At 41.0% G+C, this 17,043-nt stretch overlaps 2 protein-coding genes across 2 annotated transcripts in view; one reads left to right on the forward strand and one right to left on the reverse strand.

Annotated features, from left to right (window-relative positions):
- LOC126355491 (octopamine receptor Oamb-like) overlaps window positions 1-17,043 on the reverse strand; it is an 879,391-nt gene that overhangs the window by 92,254 nt on the left and 770,094 nt on the right. The gene's annotated exons all lie outside the window — the stretch shown is intronic.
- Window positions 1-17,043, forward strand: part of LOC126353964 (protein yellow-like) — a 62,827-nt gene that overhangs the window by 19,683 nt on the left and 26,101 nt on the right. The window contains exon 3 of the mRNA XM_050003269.1: window positions 6,849-7,048. Within this exon, the coding sequence (XP_049859226.1) occupies window positions 6,849-7,048 (200 nt within the window). The remainder of the gene's footprint in view (window positions 1-6,848; window positions 7,049-17,043) is intronic.

The raw sequence follows: 17,043 nt of genomic DNA on the forward strand, positions 1-17,043 counted from the left end.
ACAGTGGGAAGCAATAAGATGCTAAAACGTCAATGTAGGTCTGTGCTGTAGTAGTGGCATCAAGAACTACAAGGGGCGCAGCCCCCTCGATGAAAAAGACGACCACACCATAACAACACCGACACCGAATTTTACTGTTGCCACTACACACGCTGGCAAATGACGTTCACCAAGCATTCGCCATACCCACACCCTGCCATCACATCGCCACATTGTGTACCGTGATTCGACACTCCACTTAACGTTTTTCTACTGTCCAATCGTCCAATGTTTTTCGCTCTTTACACAAAGCGAGGCGACGTTCGGCATTTACCGGCGTGATGTGTGGCTTATGAGCAGCGCTCGACCATGAAATCCAACATTTCCAACCTTCAGCCTAGCTGTCATAGTACTTGCAGTGAATCCTGATGCAGTTTGGAGTTCCTGTGTGATGGTCTGCATAGATGTCTGCCCATTACACATTACGACCCTCTTTAACAGTTGGCGGTCTCTATCAGTCAACAGACGAGGTCGGCCAGCACGCTTTTGTGCTGTATGTGTCGCTTCACGCTTCCGCTTCACTATCATATTGGAAACAGTGGACCTAGGAATGTTTAGGAGTGTGGAAATCTCGCCTACAGACGTATGACACAAGTGACACCAAATGACCTGACCACGTTCCAAGTCCGTGAGTTCGGCGGAGCGCCCCATTCTGCTCTCTCATGATGTCTAACGGCTACTGTGGTCGCTGATATCGAGTATCTGGCAGTAGGTGGTAGCAAAATGCACCTAATATGAAAACGTACAATTTTGGTGGTGTGAGGATACTTTTGATCACATAGTGTAGCTGAACTGTCGTTGGCAGTGTTTGTTAGCTGTTGTTTCTGATGAGAACAATCCTATCATTGAACTTTTCATAGTAACTCCCTCTCTGTCCTACCTCTCTATTCATAACCAATCCTTCTACCGTTATACCATTTTCTGCTACTGTTGATATTACCCTATATTCATCCGACTAGGAATCCTTGTCTTCTTCCCATTTCACTTCAGTAAGCCTAGATGGAGCCTTAGCATTTTCCTTTTTCAGATTTTCTAGCTCCCTGATCATTTCCAAACTTCTGACGTTCCACACCCCGACCCGTAGAACGTTATTCGTTCGTTGGTTATTCATTCTTGTTCTCATGGACAGAATGAGGGACTATTTCGGAATCTTATGCCAATGGGGAGATCATCATGATACTGAATCCACACTAGGAAACATGTAGAGTGTGTTACAAAAGGATTCAACCCATTTCACTACATTTTGTAGACGAACGAAGATAGAAACACGGGCTGAAGTAAATTTAATAAATTGTATAAACCATTGGTATATAGGGTCAACAGGACCTCTCTCACACCGAACCACAGAGTCACACACTCAGTTCGTGTTTTGCATGATATTTACCTAATACGTAATAGGACAAACAGTATTAAAATGATCTGAGTGCTTGTACAGCCTGTGTGAGTAAACATTGTTGGCTACAACCTAGTAAAGTTAATACTGCCATTACTTCTACTAGTGCATTAACAATAATTTCAAGATTCCATGGCTGGAACAGCAACTGTTCAAATTCTTCACGACAAAGGATGACAGCCAAAACAGTTGCAGAAGAAAAATTTATTAAAATCTTGACCAAGGTTTCAGCATATATAAATATACCTTCATGAGAAGTAAAAAATTCCTGAACAGGAAGACACTTTCATTAGAAAAATCTTTGCATCGGAAGTGAGAAACACAAAATCTTAACTAACAGTGGAATTACCAGAGTAATACAGGCACAAAATCTTTTAGTTACTTACTAAAATTACATCATGCAATGGAGATTAATAAAAGAATTGTGCCAAAGCCCTCGTCAATAATTAAGGCATCTTCTCCATTTGTACAACATGACTATGTGCACAGGGTCAATGCGAACAGTTTACCACCAGTACTTCGCCTATGAACTATCGAAACAAGAGTGTGAAAGCACTAGGGCAGATGGTTTCGCCGAGAGAGGGCACTTGTGGTTCGTGCCAGACATTCGCGCATATTAAAATCCATGAATACCTACATAAACGCATAAAAAATTATTAAAGGTAGTGCTAATTCAAACTTTCTGTCTTAATAAATAAAACATATCAGACCATTGAAAAACATTTATGTAAAATAGAACATGTGAAACCAATTTACCTGTGTCCTAGTGTCAAACAGATGAAGCTTGCGCTATGGAACACATCTAACGAGAGAGGGCGCTAGTGTAATGCGCGAAAATCCTGCGTAACGTAGGCGGTGAAATACATACTAGCGAAAACAACCAAAATGTTACAATAAAACGAAACCATCTGCTGTTGTGAATAAATTATTGATGTTTGCTGTTTGTGATTTTCGATGTGTATGAGTGGTTAATTGACTAGTATGTTTCTATTCACAACGACAGATGGTTTCGTTTTATTGTAACATTTTGGTTGTTGCGAAGTACTGGTGGTAAACTGTTCGCATTGACCCTGTGCACATAGTCATGTTGTACAAATGGAGAAGATACCTTAATTATTGACGAGGGCTTTGGCACAATTCATTTATTAATCTCCATTGCATGATGTAATTTTAGTAAGTAACTAAAAGATTTTGTGCCTGTATTACTCTGGTAATTCCACTGTTAATTAAGATTTTGTGTCTTCCTGTTCAGGAATTTTTTACTTCTGATGAAGGTATATTTACATACACCGAAACCTTGGTCAAGAATTTTAATAAATTTTTATCCTGCAGCTGTTTTGCCTGTTATCCTTTATCGAGACTACTAATAATAATAGTAGAAAAGCCGTCCTGTTGACGCCGCAGTATTATAATGGAATTCCACCTATTCAAACGGAGAACGGAAAATTCCTCTTGTTGCTTTGCAATATAGGATACAGTCTTGCATAATAGGAATAATCGTTTTGAACCACCCTGCACACTCCTAAAAATGAAAGCACGCCATTAGAATATTTGTGACTGATTGCATTACATATCGATTTTCATGGTTGTTGTTGTTGTTGTTGTTGTTGTGGTCTTCAGTCCTGAGACTGGTTTGATGCAACTCTCCATGCTACTCTATCCTGTGCAAGCTTCTTCATCTCCCAGTACCTACTGCAACCTACATCCTTCTGAATCTGCTTAGTGTATTCATCTCTTGGTCTCACTCTACGATTTTTACCCTCCACGCTGCCCTCCAATACTAAATTGGTGATCCCTTGATGCCTCAGAACATGTCCTACCAACCGATCCCTTCTTCTCGTCAAGTTGTGCCACAAACGTCTCTTCTCCCCAATCCTATTCAATACCTCCTCATTAGTTATGTGATCTACCAATCTAATCTTCAGCATTCTTCTGTAGCACCACATTTCGAAATCTTCTATTCTATTCTTGTCCAAACTATTTATCGTCCACGTTTCACTTCCATACATGGCTACACTCCATACAAATACTTTCAGAAATGACTTCCTGACACTTAAATCTATACTCGATGTTAACAAATTTCTCTTCTTCAGAACCGCTTTCCTTGCCATTGCCAGTCTACATTTTATATCCACTCTACTTCGACCATCATCAGTTATTTTGCTCCACAAATAGCAAAACTCCTTTACTACTTTAAGTGTTTCATTTCCTAATCAAATTCCCTCAGCATCACCCGACTTAGTTCGACTACATTCCATTATCCTCGTTTTGCTTTAGTTGATGTTCATCTTATATCCTCCTTTCAAGACGCTATCCATTCCGTTCAATTGCTCTTCCAAGTCCATTGCATTCTCTGACAGAATTACAATGCCATCGGCGAACCTCAAAGTTTTTACTTCGTCTCCATGGATTTTAAAACCTACTTCGAATTTTTCTTTTGTTTCCGTTACTGTTTGCTCAATATACAGATTGAATAACATCGGGGAGAGGCTACAACCCTGTCTTACTCCCTTCCCAACAACTGCTTCCCTTTCATGTCCCTCGACTCTTATAATTGCCATCTGGTTTCTTTACAAACTGTAAACAACCCTGCGCTCCCTGTATTTTACCCCTGCCACCTTTAGAATTTGAAAGAGAGTATTCCAGTCAACATTTTCAAAAGCTTTCTCTAAGTCTACAAATGCTAGAAACGTAGGTTTGCCTTTCCTTAATCTTTCTTCTAAGGTAAGTTGTAAAGTCAGTATGGCCTCACGTGTTTCAGTATTTCTACAGAATCCAAACTGATCTTCCCCGAGGTCGGCTTCTACTAGTTTTGCATTCGTCTGTAAGGAATTCGTGTTAGCATTTTGCAGCTGTGGCTTATTAAACTGATAGTTCGGTAATTTTCACATTTTGCAACACCTGCTTTCTTTGGAATTGGAATTATTATATTCTTCTTGAAGTCTGAGGGTATTTCGCCTGTTTCATACATCTTGCTCACCAGAAGGTAGAGTTTTGTCATGACTGGCTCTCCCAAAGCCGTCAGTAGTTTGATTAAACAAGAAGAATTTATTTTAAGAATACTAAACAAATTCCATAGGAGGAGCAATGTTTCCGAGGATGGTTGAAACCAAGTCCAGAACTACGAAGTTATTCCATCTAACTATCATGGTTGGGTCTTTTTTCAAGTGTCGCTGACAAACAGTATTGATGCTATACGTCAGCATGTGCGAAGACTATCGCACAAACTGCTTAAAATCTGACGTATTCCAGCTGCTGCCAAGAATGTTACACTGATGAATGGAGAACTTCTTATATGATGATCAATTGGCCCTTAGAAAAGATAAAGGCTCCAGAGAGGCAGTTCTGACTTGGTAATGGAAGTAAGACTGAAGGAAAATCAAGATACGCTTATAGGATCTGTCGACGTAGAAAAAGCGTTCTACATTTTGAAATGGTACAAAACGTGCGATATCTTGAGAAAAATAGTACACTACAGGTAAAGACGGGTGACATTCAATGTGTTTACGAACCATGAGGTAAAAATAAGACTGGAAGACAAACAATGAAGTGGCCGGATTAAAAAGGGTGTAAGAGAGTGATACGGTCTTTCGCTCCTTCTATTCAGTCTAAACATCGAAAAAGCAATGACAGAATTAAAAAGACAGGTTCAAGAAAGGGACTGCAAGTCAGGGTGAAAGGAGTCGCTGATGACATTGGTACCCTCAGCGAAACTGAAGAAGAGGGTCTGTTGAATGGAATAAACGGTCTATTGAGTACAGAATACGGACTGAGAGTAAATAGGAAAAAGAAAAAGGTAGTGAGAAGTAGGAAAAATGCGCACACAGAGAAACTTAACAGCGAATTTGATGGTCATGAAGCAGACTACGTTAAGGAATCTTACTACGTTGGAAGCAAGTTTAATTATAACCACCCAGTATTTTTGTCCGTGTTTGGTTACAGACAAACCTATTTTTGGAAGTGATCCGTCTTGACCAAAACACATTTTTTCTGTCATTATCCAGAAACATTATGCTGAAGTTACAGGATCATCAGCGGAGGGTTTTTATTTTCTTTCTTGTTACCAAATGCTGCGGTTTTCATGTTCTTTGTGTTTTGCAGTTCAGTTGTTTTCCTTTGAAAGGGGCTGTTTTGGGCGATTGATATTTGAATGTAGAATGTCATGTACCATAAACGTAAAAAAAAAGAAAAAATACCGAAGTCCTATTGCTGTGTGGTGTTAGCTCAAGAACTGACAGTTCACTCTCACCGCAAACTAATGTATTATAGAAGTAGGCGGGAAGACGCTTGTTACGTTGTTAGATGAATACTGATAATAATTAGTAGTATTCTTACCCTGGAATCTGAGTGTACACTTGCGGAGCGATTTATAATGGTCCTGTATAACATAAAGCTAATGCGATTTCTATGCAATATTACATCCAGGCTTGTCGTCAGATATGGGGCATCTAGGGATCCTTCGTATTCGGTTCGCTAGACAATAAAATCAAACAAATGGTGTTAGTTTTATTATGAAAAAGTAAATGACAATACTTAACATTGACAATTACACAGATGTGTCGCAAGCGGAGTACGACATACAAAGTAATTAATCACTTCAGTATAACAATTCCCAAGTCTGTTTTACATTGAGTGTAAAAGCGAAGTAACGAGCGTTGACGCTTCTGTACGAGTCGCTAGTCTTGACGCGGCTATTCAGCTGGGGTGTCGCCAGTCAGTCACGGCGCTTTCGTTCAAGTAGGGACCGCTGCAGTCGCATTGTCGTCCTGGGGAGGGTTCGGTCAGCCGCGCGGGTTTAGCCGAGCGGTCTAGGGCGCTGCAGTCGTGGACTATGCGGCTGGTCCCGGCGGAGGTTCGAGTCCTCCCTCGGGCATGTGTGTGTGTGTGTGTGTGTGTGTGTGTGTGTGTGTGTGTGTGTGTGTGTGTGTGTGTGTGAGTGTGTGTGTGTGCGTGCGTGTGTTTGTCGTTAGGTTAATTTTGGTTAAGTAGTGTGTAAGCTTAGGGACTGATGACCTTAGCAGTTAAGTCCCATAAGATTTCACACACATTTGAACATTTTTTGAATCCCATTGGTGTCCTGCAGCATCCCAAAAGTAAATAATACATCCAGAAGACTGCACATAACCCATTATTAAATAAATAGTTCACAGACGTCAGACCACCTGATTTCCATAGAGCAAATTTTTGGAGGATTCGGTCAGCGTGGGATTGGCTGACGTCTTCTTGCAGCCATCTCGTGTCTGTCGTTCCCGACTGGCGTGCTGGTGCTTGACTTTACGCCGTAATACGTAATATAAGAATACAGGGATTTTACTGTACTATTTGTACACCAGACCTGCCCTCGGAAAGGCGATGGTAGCATGTTCTTACCAGGCGTGCTTGTTTGAGGAACATCACACCCGGCACCTTGTTGCAGCGGACGCAGAGAGCCGCAGCCGACTGTTCGTGACGACACCGCAGGCGAGGCGCGGCATCCCGGCCTCCCTGAGCACTGTGCCGTACGACGAGGCCGCGGACGCCTCCCTGACACCCTACCCCAGTCTGGAGCTTCACCGCACCACGGAGGACTCCATCACCGACTGCCACTCGCAGCTGGTGTCCGTCATCACCACCACGGTAAGATTCCTACAGCGCCCCGTTCGTGGTTATCACGTTTGTTTTTATGTGAGAGTTCGTCGCCGTAAATCGCAAGAATTTTATGGTGGTCTCTGCAAAAACGATACTAAACAGAGTACTATCGGTTGTGGGTGCCACTAATGATATCTACCAACGTTTGTTATTTTAATCAAATGAAACTGTATAATTCCAGGCACCTTTTCAAGTCTCAAACATCTGTGTTGCACCAAGGTCTGGATTCTAAACCGGGTCTCCCGCTCGCTAAGCAGATGCGCTGACCACTACGCCACGCTGGCGCAGTGAGTTTGCACAACCGCACGGACTGCTATAGTGCGACTCCCTCCGGAAACCAATTACCCACCCACGGCTCAGCCCACCAAGTATACCCCGTAAACTCGAACAGCACTGAAAAGGCGCTCCGGCTGTATTTGGAATAGCGTGTCTTGTTTTGGCATATTAGACGAGCCGAAATCAGTAGAGTTTCAAACCAGTAGCTGCCGAGGATATACTTAACATGTGTTTGTCGATCTGTCCAACACTGATGCGTCACAGTGTCGTACAGTGCTTGACGTGATTTTAGAATTATAGACGACAAATAAAAATTCAGAAAGATGTTTGTTGATTATTATTTAGCTTAAAATAAAGATATACTGCTCCTCCTCACTATGGTTTCGTCAGTGCCGCCATCATACGATTTACTAGAATGGAGTCATCTGGAACAGCCGCTCTCATCACTCTGCTAGTAGCTGGTCTCACTGAGAACTCTTCAGAAATACCGTCTTCAGCTGAAGGGGTTATTTTATTTTGGTGGCTTGATACGCCACTCTTATGGAGCCAGACACAATGTGCGAGTTACTAAGTGTCTTATGAGTCAAATAATTTTCACGATTTCCAAAGGCACAAACGCCTGTTTTCAGCCTAGTCAGTGACTCAAAACAGAATTCAGGAGCACTAACAGATTGCAGTTTCTGTTTGCATGCAAATAATATTTATGTAAGATTATTCATCGGGGCTGACGTGGGGATGCATGTTCAAATAATACTAAAACAAAAATAGCTACAAAAGTTCAAATAAACTGTAAACACAAGTTTTTTTATACAAGAGGAAACGCATACTAGCACTTGTTCATGTTCGATATTGTGAAGCAGATCTTCTGTAAAAACTGCTTTCCTTATTTTGAGATGAAAGAGAAGGAAGTCTGGTAAACATGGGCTCTAAAGAGCGTACTTTAAGAGCTAAAAGCACTTGGTCATCTTCGCTTCTGTGCGACACATCTCGGCTACTGAGCAAGTGCTCTTAAGGTATGCTCTTTAGAGGCCACGCTTACTAGACACTTTTTTCTTGTTTTGGTCCGTACTACCATCTCTTAATAAATGGAAAGTAGTCACACTGCAGTAGAAGGTATTTGTTTCTCAGTAACGAAGGTGAACAAGTTCTCACAGCTCTTAAAGTGAGTATTTTAGAGCCCAAGATTACTCAGACCTTTTTGTGTACATCAAACTATTCGGCCGTGCCGTTTTAGGCGCTGCAGTCTGGAACCGAGTGACCGCTACGGTCGTAGGTTCGAATCCTGCCTCGGGCATGGGTGTGTGTGATGTCCTTAGGTTAGTTAGGTTTAATTAGTTCTAAGTTCTATCCGACTGATGACCTCAGAAGTTAAGTCGCATAGTGCCCAGAGCCAGCCATCAAAGTATTTGATAGCTACAAATCTGTGCTGATTTTTGTCCAGGGCTAAGTATTTCGTGATTTATGGTTGATCATGTACGGATCTTTCAATTAATCAATACTGACTGAAACATCGTTATTAGCGTGACACAGATTACCTAAATGAAGTTATTTATATTTTGTACATTGTATCTGATCTGTTACTTCAGAATTCTTATCAGACCAAGCGTCAAAACGTGAGCTAAGGAGGATTAGTTAGTTGTCTCCCACGGAATGTATTACGTCACTGAGAATTAGCTACATGATACAGAATTAGCTTTCAGGCTGATATAATCGATTAGGTATAAATCGGGTGCTCGCTATCGATCTTTGACTCACAAGGAGAGCGCAGTATTCAATACAGTTATTCCACAGGAATCAGTTAAATTAGTAAATGTCATAACCTAATCGTTTTCTTGCCTTAGGAAGCATTTACCTCGCAGCTAATAAGACGATACAAGAAACATACCAGCCCATTAGTGTTTATTCATTGCTCATAGCTCCTACAATGAAGATGAACAGTAATTAATTCCACATACTTTTTAGATACTTTTTAGACAAACTTAATGTGTTTAATCTTACATTGCACTTTCCAGTAAAGATTCAGAATGCCTAAGGACAATCCCATTGATATAAGTCTTCTTATTATGATTATTTCTCTTAGACAAATTACGTTGTGCGTTGTTCTTCCTGATCAGTATCTACCCATTTCCCCCTATATAGCTCCATGTCGTATGAACATCGAAGCGTGGCACTAAATTTAATATTCATTCAAAATTTTTTATTCCCTACTCCCAGGATCCATAATATACTCCAATAATTTATTGTGGTCCAGACCCATAGTTTTATAACTTTTTCACTAGCCCTTCGTAAATATTTGCGGCGCCACCGTTGTCTATCGGTTATCGAGTTTCACGACATGCGGCCTTCCTTCATTTCGATACAGCTGCTACGAAAAGTACCAATAAAAATCCTCTTCCGAAAGATTCTAGCAACAATACGAGGCCCAGATGCGGAAATCGACTGACGTGAACGACTTTGACAAAGGGCAAATTCTTATGGTCCGGACCCTGAGAATAGGTACCTAGGACAGAGAAATCTAACCGTTTGTTACTGGCGTGAGAATCTCTGAAAAATTGGTAGCGAAACTATATCACTATAGCGTTCGTCATGAAAATAGGCACATGAAAGTTATCTCACCCATCGTACAGTATTGCCATATAGTGAACGTTAAAAATTTTAGTAAAAATTCTGAAAAAATATTAGACATCTTTATTTTTAGTCTAAAATGTGCTTTCCAAAAGAAAATTCTGACCAGCTGCTATGAAGAATTTGTAAACCAACGTTACAAGGAATCATGAACAAGATTTTTTTTCCCTTCAAAGTGTCGAAAAATCAGAACCACCGTCATATTTGGACTACAAATAATATGTGAACATAATCAAAGTTAACAGATGCATGAATTACGTATTTTATCGTGAAAATGTAATAGTATTACGAGATAAAGAATGAAATACTGTAACAAGTATGAAACTGTTTCACACGTGTAACGAAAAGTGTCGTCGCTGATGAATTTCCGTTCTTCTGGACATTATAGAATCAGTCAGCGAAGGAGTTGTTAAGAATCTTTGAATTAATTTTACTACATCTCAGACATACTTACTGTATCTTTGACGTATGATTGTATTTTATTTACAAGCGATCCCGTGAGCGACAGCGCATGAGTATTTGTAAGCCGTCCCCAGGATTTCAGTTCTGAAGGCTCGCCTTAATACGACCGAGAATATTCCATATATCCAGCAATTATTTTATTTGCATCTCTTACTGACGCTTCATCACTGCACCCATCACACAAATCGCCGATATACGCGATGTAACAGTAACTGTAGGGAGTTCCATGCCAAAATATCGGTTGAAGTAGAGCAAAACAAATGATTTTTTCTCTTCGTTCACTCTGTATTTTTTAGCCATTACATACTCTCCTCTGTCGTAGTATCGATGTACAGTTCTACGCACTAATGTTTCGTCAAAATCGTCGAATTCCATAATTTTAGTTTTAATTTGTATTCCTGTTTTGGTGAGTCAGTACAAGTGCCCAAGTCTCGAGATTCTGCCGATGTTACCGTACTGGTAATACGGAATACAGTCGATTGGGTAATATCACAAAGTTTTATTGTCATTTTATGAACTAGAGCAAAATTTATGGTATTCCTGGCTTTTTCACTACCCAGATAATTAAAAAATATTCAATACGTTTTCCATATGACAATTTTAGATTGTTTACAAATGTATATTCGCCCTTCACGCAAACCGATTGGAGGTGCACTACACGTAGGCCATCGCTCCTGCGTTTCGCACACTTCCTAATGCACTTGAGTACACCGTTTCGTAGAACCACACGTGAACAGTTGATATCGCACGGAAACACAGACTATCCAGCTGGCGCTGACCTGCACATTAACAGCGTAAATGGGGCAACAAAAGTATGAGGCCGGAGAATCAGAGTGCTCAGCGCCAGCGTACTACAGGAAGAGGGTGTGATCCTGACGTGTCTAAATACGCAACGATGTCCAGGAGATCTCAAAACACCAAACTGGTGGAGCCACAAGTGTCTCAGAGCGCACACAGTTGAAAGTGGGGCTCTACAGAACACGGTTACTACGCGTTCCCATGTTGATCTAACGGTACCGACAATTGCGAATGCTGCAGGCTCGGGATTATCTAGATTGGACTGTGGATGAATGGATATGTATAATCTGACCAGATGTCACTTTCTTTGATACACAAAATATATGGTAGTGTTCGGGTACGCCGTTATCCAGATAAACGGTTGCTTCAAACGAGAATCTCACCCAGGATGCAAGACGATTAAGCATGTTCCTCTGGGCTTCTATGTAACCTAAGGCAACATGACAGTAGTGGGCTGGGTGAACATTAATGTTGATGTCTTTCTCAGTGGTGATGTCATCCTTCAGCAGGATAACTAGCAGTGTTACAGTGCCACAATCGTACTACAATGGCTTGAGAAACATGATAGTAAACTCACATTTATGTCCAGCACACTAAATGCTCCTGATCTGCACCCAAATGGGCACATTTGGGATCTGTACAAACCAAAGGCCCACAGTTTATGGGAAATGTGTGACCTGTAACACATACCTCAGCAAACCTACCAAGGACCTATAGAAACTTCGACACACAGTCATTGTTGTACTGCGTTCCACATCTGTACCGGCACTCTATTAAGAATAACGTCACAATGTTAATTTCAATAAACCCTTGTATTTCAGGTTTACAAAACAAATAAAACGTTGATTCTCACAAAATATAATTATCTTATCTTCCACATATATAATACAATCAGAATCATTGTATTTTACTTTCACCTAAGTATCCCCCATTGGATTTCAAGACTGGCTCAGAAACTCGAGGCATGCAATCAATTAGTTACATACAACTGTTGTACTACACCTTTGCTTCCTCAACTATACCCGCGGTATTAGACCTTATCTACAGAGACCTAGATGTCATTTGTTGGGGGTATTGAAATTAATGAACGGTAGGATAATTGAGGACAAATTTGCAAGAAACGATCCTTAGGAGGATAAGGTACAAGAAAAGTCATATGGCAAGAAACGCTTTCCAAAGGAGGTACAACCACTAGAAGGTGATAGTAAAAAGTGTTTCATACAGTCATTGGTATCAGCACCAGGTGGGTGACCTGCCTGCATGTGACAAGTCTGACGACTGTGTGCAACATTATCCACAATGCCACTAACTGCGCCACCGACAATGAGTGCAGGTGTTACTACCTAAGAAGTTGCCTAAGCAGAGACGCTCATGTTGCTGGTACATTCCACAGGCCATCACGGTAGTGGGATTTCCGTCATTCATCCTATTCACGGGAGAGGCTACCTGTATGTGGTACATTATGGCCAGCCTTCACAACAGCCAACTGTGGGCTGTGGAGAACCCCGGTGTTATGATGGGAATGAGACTGTTCAAATGGCTCTGAGCACTATGGGACTCAACATATGAGGTCATCATTCCCCTAGAACTTAGAACTACTTAAAGCTAACTAACCTAAGGACATCACACACATCCATGCCCGAGGCAGGATTCGAACCTGCGACAGTAGCGCTCGCGCGGTTCCAGACTGAAGTGCCTAGATCCGCTCGGCCACATCGGCCGGCGGAATGACATCACTAGTGGTTTATCAACAGTTTGGGAATGGGGATTATTGGCTACTGGTCTGTAGAATCAGCCATCCTTCCAGAACTACACACAGGAAGGCGTAACTGCAGTTCCTGTGGGTGACCCTGCCCCCCCCCCCCCCCCCCCCCCAATTTTGGAAGAGGCACCTTTGGTGGTGCGAAGGCTAATGTTGCTACTACATGATGGTGCTTCAGCTTACCGCCGTCTTGAGTGTGGAGCTGAAAGACTAGTACAGACTGAACAATTCCCCACCTTGAGACACTGGCTTATCGAGGACACCTTCAGTGTCAGTCGCAAGGATCTGGGACTTCAGAGAAGCAGAAGGTTATGCTGGCAGTAGCTTAGCAACCGATAAATCTGCCCGGCTTCACAGTCCTCGCCAGAGGTGCCAGACAGTGTGTCTCATATCATAGGGCAGGGAGGGCTTGATAGGTTTAGGGAAGCCAACCTACCTAGGAAGATTAAACCTTTAAAAAATTCAAGTCCTCCAGGATGAGGGTTGGGCTTGGGGTCAATAGGCCCACACTTGTGAAAATGTCATATTACGGAACCACAGGAAGAGTCTCAGATAATGGGTGAGACACAACTTTGGCCAAAAAGAAAGGACAAACGAGTTGACAATGGTAGCTTGGTATATACGAACAATGATGAGACGTGGGTAAATGAAGCAAATGGCTGAGAAGAGAGTCGGCAAGTGGAAGGACAGATTTATATGCCTCAGTATTCTTAACTGTTTAGTGTACCAGAAAGAAGAACCATGAAATCTGGAACAGCATTTAAATAGCAAAAGAGATTAGGAAAAGTCTTTTGGAATTTGAAGGTATAAATGCAAGGCACGTAAAGAGTACACAACAAAGACAAGTACACGACTACGAGCCACAGCTAGTTTTTGGAGATTTTTAAAAACGATGGGTGAAATGAATTCGGGAAAGAATCAGGGAGATATATATTACATGGATAAATTAATAATATAAATTATAAAAGTATGCTGCTAGAAATAATTTACTCGTCAAGAGTACCTGTTTGCTACACATAAGGATCTTGATGTATGGAAAGCAAGTGTAAGTGGAATAGCTAACCATATATATCACATGTTGGTAAAAGCACAATATGACACGTCAGTCAGAGATGAACGCAGCTGCTGGCTCCAAGCGATAATTGAGAAAACTACGCTTCAAAAGTTATATGGAGAGGGAAGTTAGCTGTAATACATAAATACAGAATCGAATATATGCAAATTGGAATAAGGAAAAACTGAATAACCCCTAAACTTTAAAAGCATGCCAACGAGGAAGCAAAGGGGATTCAAGAGAAGTCGAACAAGATCTAGAAAGTGGTGAAAGGGGCAGCAGAAGAAATAACTGCGATAAGAAGAAAGAAGAGAAATGAATGGCTTGATGATGAATGTATACCTGAAACACAACATAAAAGTGCAAGACTGAGAATGCTACAGAAAGAGACAAGAAGAAATGTGGAGGTGAGTAAAGAATTAAGGTGTAATGCTCATAGGATATCTAAGACAAACAAAAAGGAATTGCTGAAAGCAAAATTTTAATGGCCAGAAGAACTATAGGAATAGAGTGAAATAAGAAAATTGTATCATGCTATAGGAAAGATGGGGACAAAAATTTCAACCAATACAAAATGCTTGTAAAAATATAAATGGGAAGTTAATCAGGGACGAAGGAAAAATACTGCAGAGATGGGCAGAATATTTTGAAGATACCTCAATAGCAACACAGGCCCGGTATTAAAAGGTCCACAAGAACAGGAGGATAATGTAGAGGCAAAAGAAGATAAAAAAGAAGAAGCAAAAAGACCAGCAACGCACGATATGGAGTCGGTGATACGTAACTTGAAAGATAACTGTTCTTCTGGTGAAGATGGGGTAGTGTCAGAACTAATAACGTCTGGTGGTCATATTCTAATAGGTGAAATTGTACACTTACATCTACGTGATTACTCTGCTATTTACAATGAAGTGCCTGGCAGAAGGTTCAATGAACCACCTTCATGCTGTCTCTATACCGTTCCACTCTCAAACGGCACGCGGGAAAAACGAGCACTTAAATTTTTCTGTTCGAGCCCTGATTTCTCTTATTTTATAGTGATGAACATTTCTCCCTATGTGAGTGGGTGTCAACAGAATGTTTTCGCAATCGGAGAAGAAAACTGGTGATTGAAATTTCATGAGAAGATCCCGTCGCAACGAAAAACGCCTTTGTTTTAATGATTGCCACTCCAATTTACGTGTCATGTCTGTGATACTGTCTCCCCTATTTCGCGATAATACAGAACGAGTTTCCCTTCATTGTACTTTTTCTATGTCATCCGTCATTCCCACCTGATGCTGATCCCACACCGAAAAGCAATACTCCAGAACAGGGCGGATAAGCGTAGCGTAAGAAGTCTCTTTGGTAAACCTGTTGCACCTTCTAAGTGTTCTGCCAATGAACCGCACTCTTTGGTTTGCTCCACTCACAATATTATCTATGTGATCGTTCCAATTTAGGCTATTTGTAATTGTAATCCGTAAGTATTTAGTTGAATTTGCAGCCCTAAGATTTGTGTGACCTACCGCGTAATCGAAATGTAGCTGATTTCTTTTAGTACTCATGTTAATAACTTCACATTTTTCTTTATTCAGGGTCAATTGCCACTTTTCACACCATACAGATATCTTATCTAAATCATTTTGCAAGTGGTTTTGATCATCTGATGACTTTGAAAGACGGTAAATGACAGCATTATCTGCAAACAATCTAAGACGGCTACTCAGATAGTCTCCTATGTCATTAATATAGATCAGGAACAATAGAGGGGCTAAGACACTTCCTTGGAGAACGCCGGATATTACTTCTGTTTTACTCGATGAATTTCCGTCTATTACTACGAACTGTGGCCTTTCCGACAGGAAATCACGGATCTAGTAGCACAACTGAGGCGATACTCCGTAGGCACGCAGTTTGGTTAGAAGACGCTTGTGAGGAACGGTGTCGAAAGCCTTCTGGAAATCTAAAACTATGGAATCAATTTGACTTCCCCTGTCGATAGCACTTATCACTTCATGTGTATAAAGAGCTAGTTTTGTTTCACAAGAACGATATTTTCTGAATCCGTGCTGACTATATGTCAATAAATCATTTTCTTCCAGGTATTTCATAATGTTCGAAGACAGTCTATGTTCCAAAACTCTACTGCAAATCGACGTTAGTGGTATAGGCCTGTAATTCTGCGGATTACTCCTACTTCCATTTTTGGGCATTTGTGTGACTTGAGCAATTTTCCAGTCTTTAGGTACGAATCTTTCTGTGAGCGAGTGGTTGTATCTAGTTTCCAAATATGGAGCTATTTTATCAGCATGCTCTGAGAAGAACCTGACTGGTATACAATCTGGACAGGAGGCCTTGCCCTTATTAAGTGATTTAAGCTGCTTTGTTACACCGAGGATATCTACTTCTATGTTTCTCATCTTGGGAGTTCTTCTTGACTGGAATTCAGGAATATTTACTTCATCTTTTTTGGTGAAGGAGTTTCGGAAAACCGTGTTTAATAACTCTGCTTTAGTGTCACTGTCATCAGTGACTTCACCATTGTTATCGCGCAGTGAAGGTATTGATTGTGTCTTGTCACTGGTGTGCTTTATGTATAACCAGAATCTCTTTGGGTTTTCTGCCAGATTTCGAGACAGAATTTCGTTGTGGAAATTATTAAAACCATCTCGCATTGAAGTAACCGCTCTATTTCGAACTTCTTAAAACTTTGCCAATCTTGGGGATTTTGCGTTCTTTTACATTTTGGCATGCTTTTCTCGTTGCTTCTGGAACAACGATCTGAACCTTTTTGGTACCATGGGGGATGAGTACCATCACTTACTATTTATGTGGTACATATCTCTCAATTGATGTTGATACTATCTCTTTGAAAACATTCCACAACTTTTCTACACTTACATGATCAGATCGGAAGGAGTGAAGACTGTCTCTTAAAAAGGTGTTAAGAGCATTATCATCAGCTTTTTTTAAATAGACACACTTTGCGTTTCTTTTTGATGATTGTAGGTGCTACGGTATTCA

This window comes from Schistocerca gregaria, chromosome 3 (genome assembly GCF_023897955.1).
Source record: "Schistocerca gregaria isolate iqSchGreg1 chromosome 3, iqSchGreg1.2, whole genome shotgun sequence".
NCBI classification, from domain to species: Eukaryota; Metazoa; Arthropoda; class Insecta; order Orthoptera; family Acrididae; genus Schistocerca; species Schistocerca gregaria.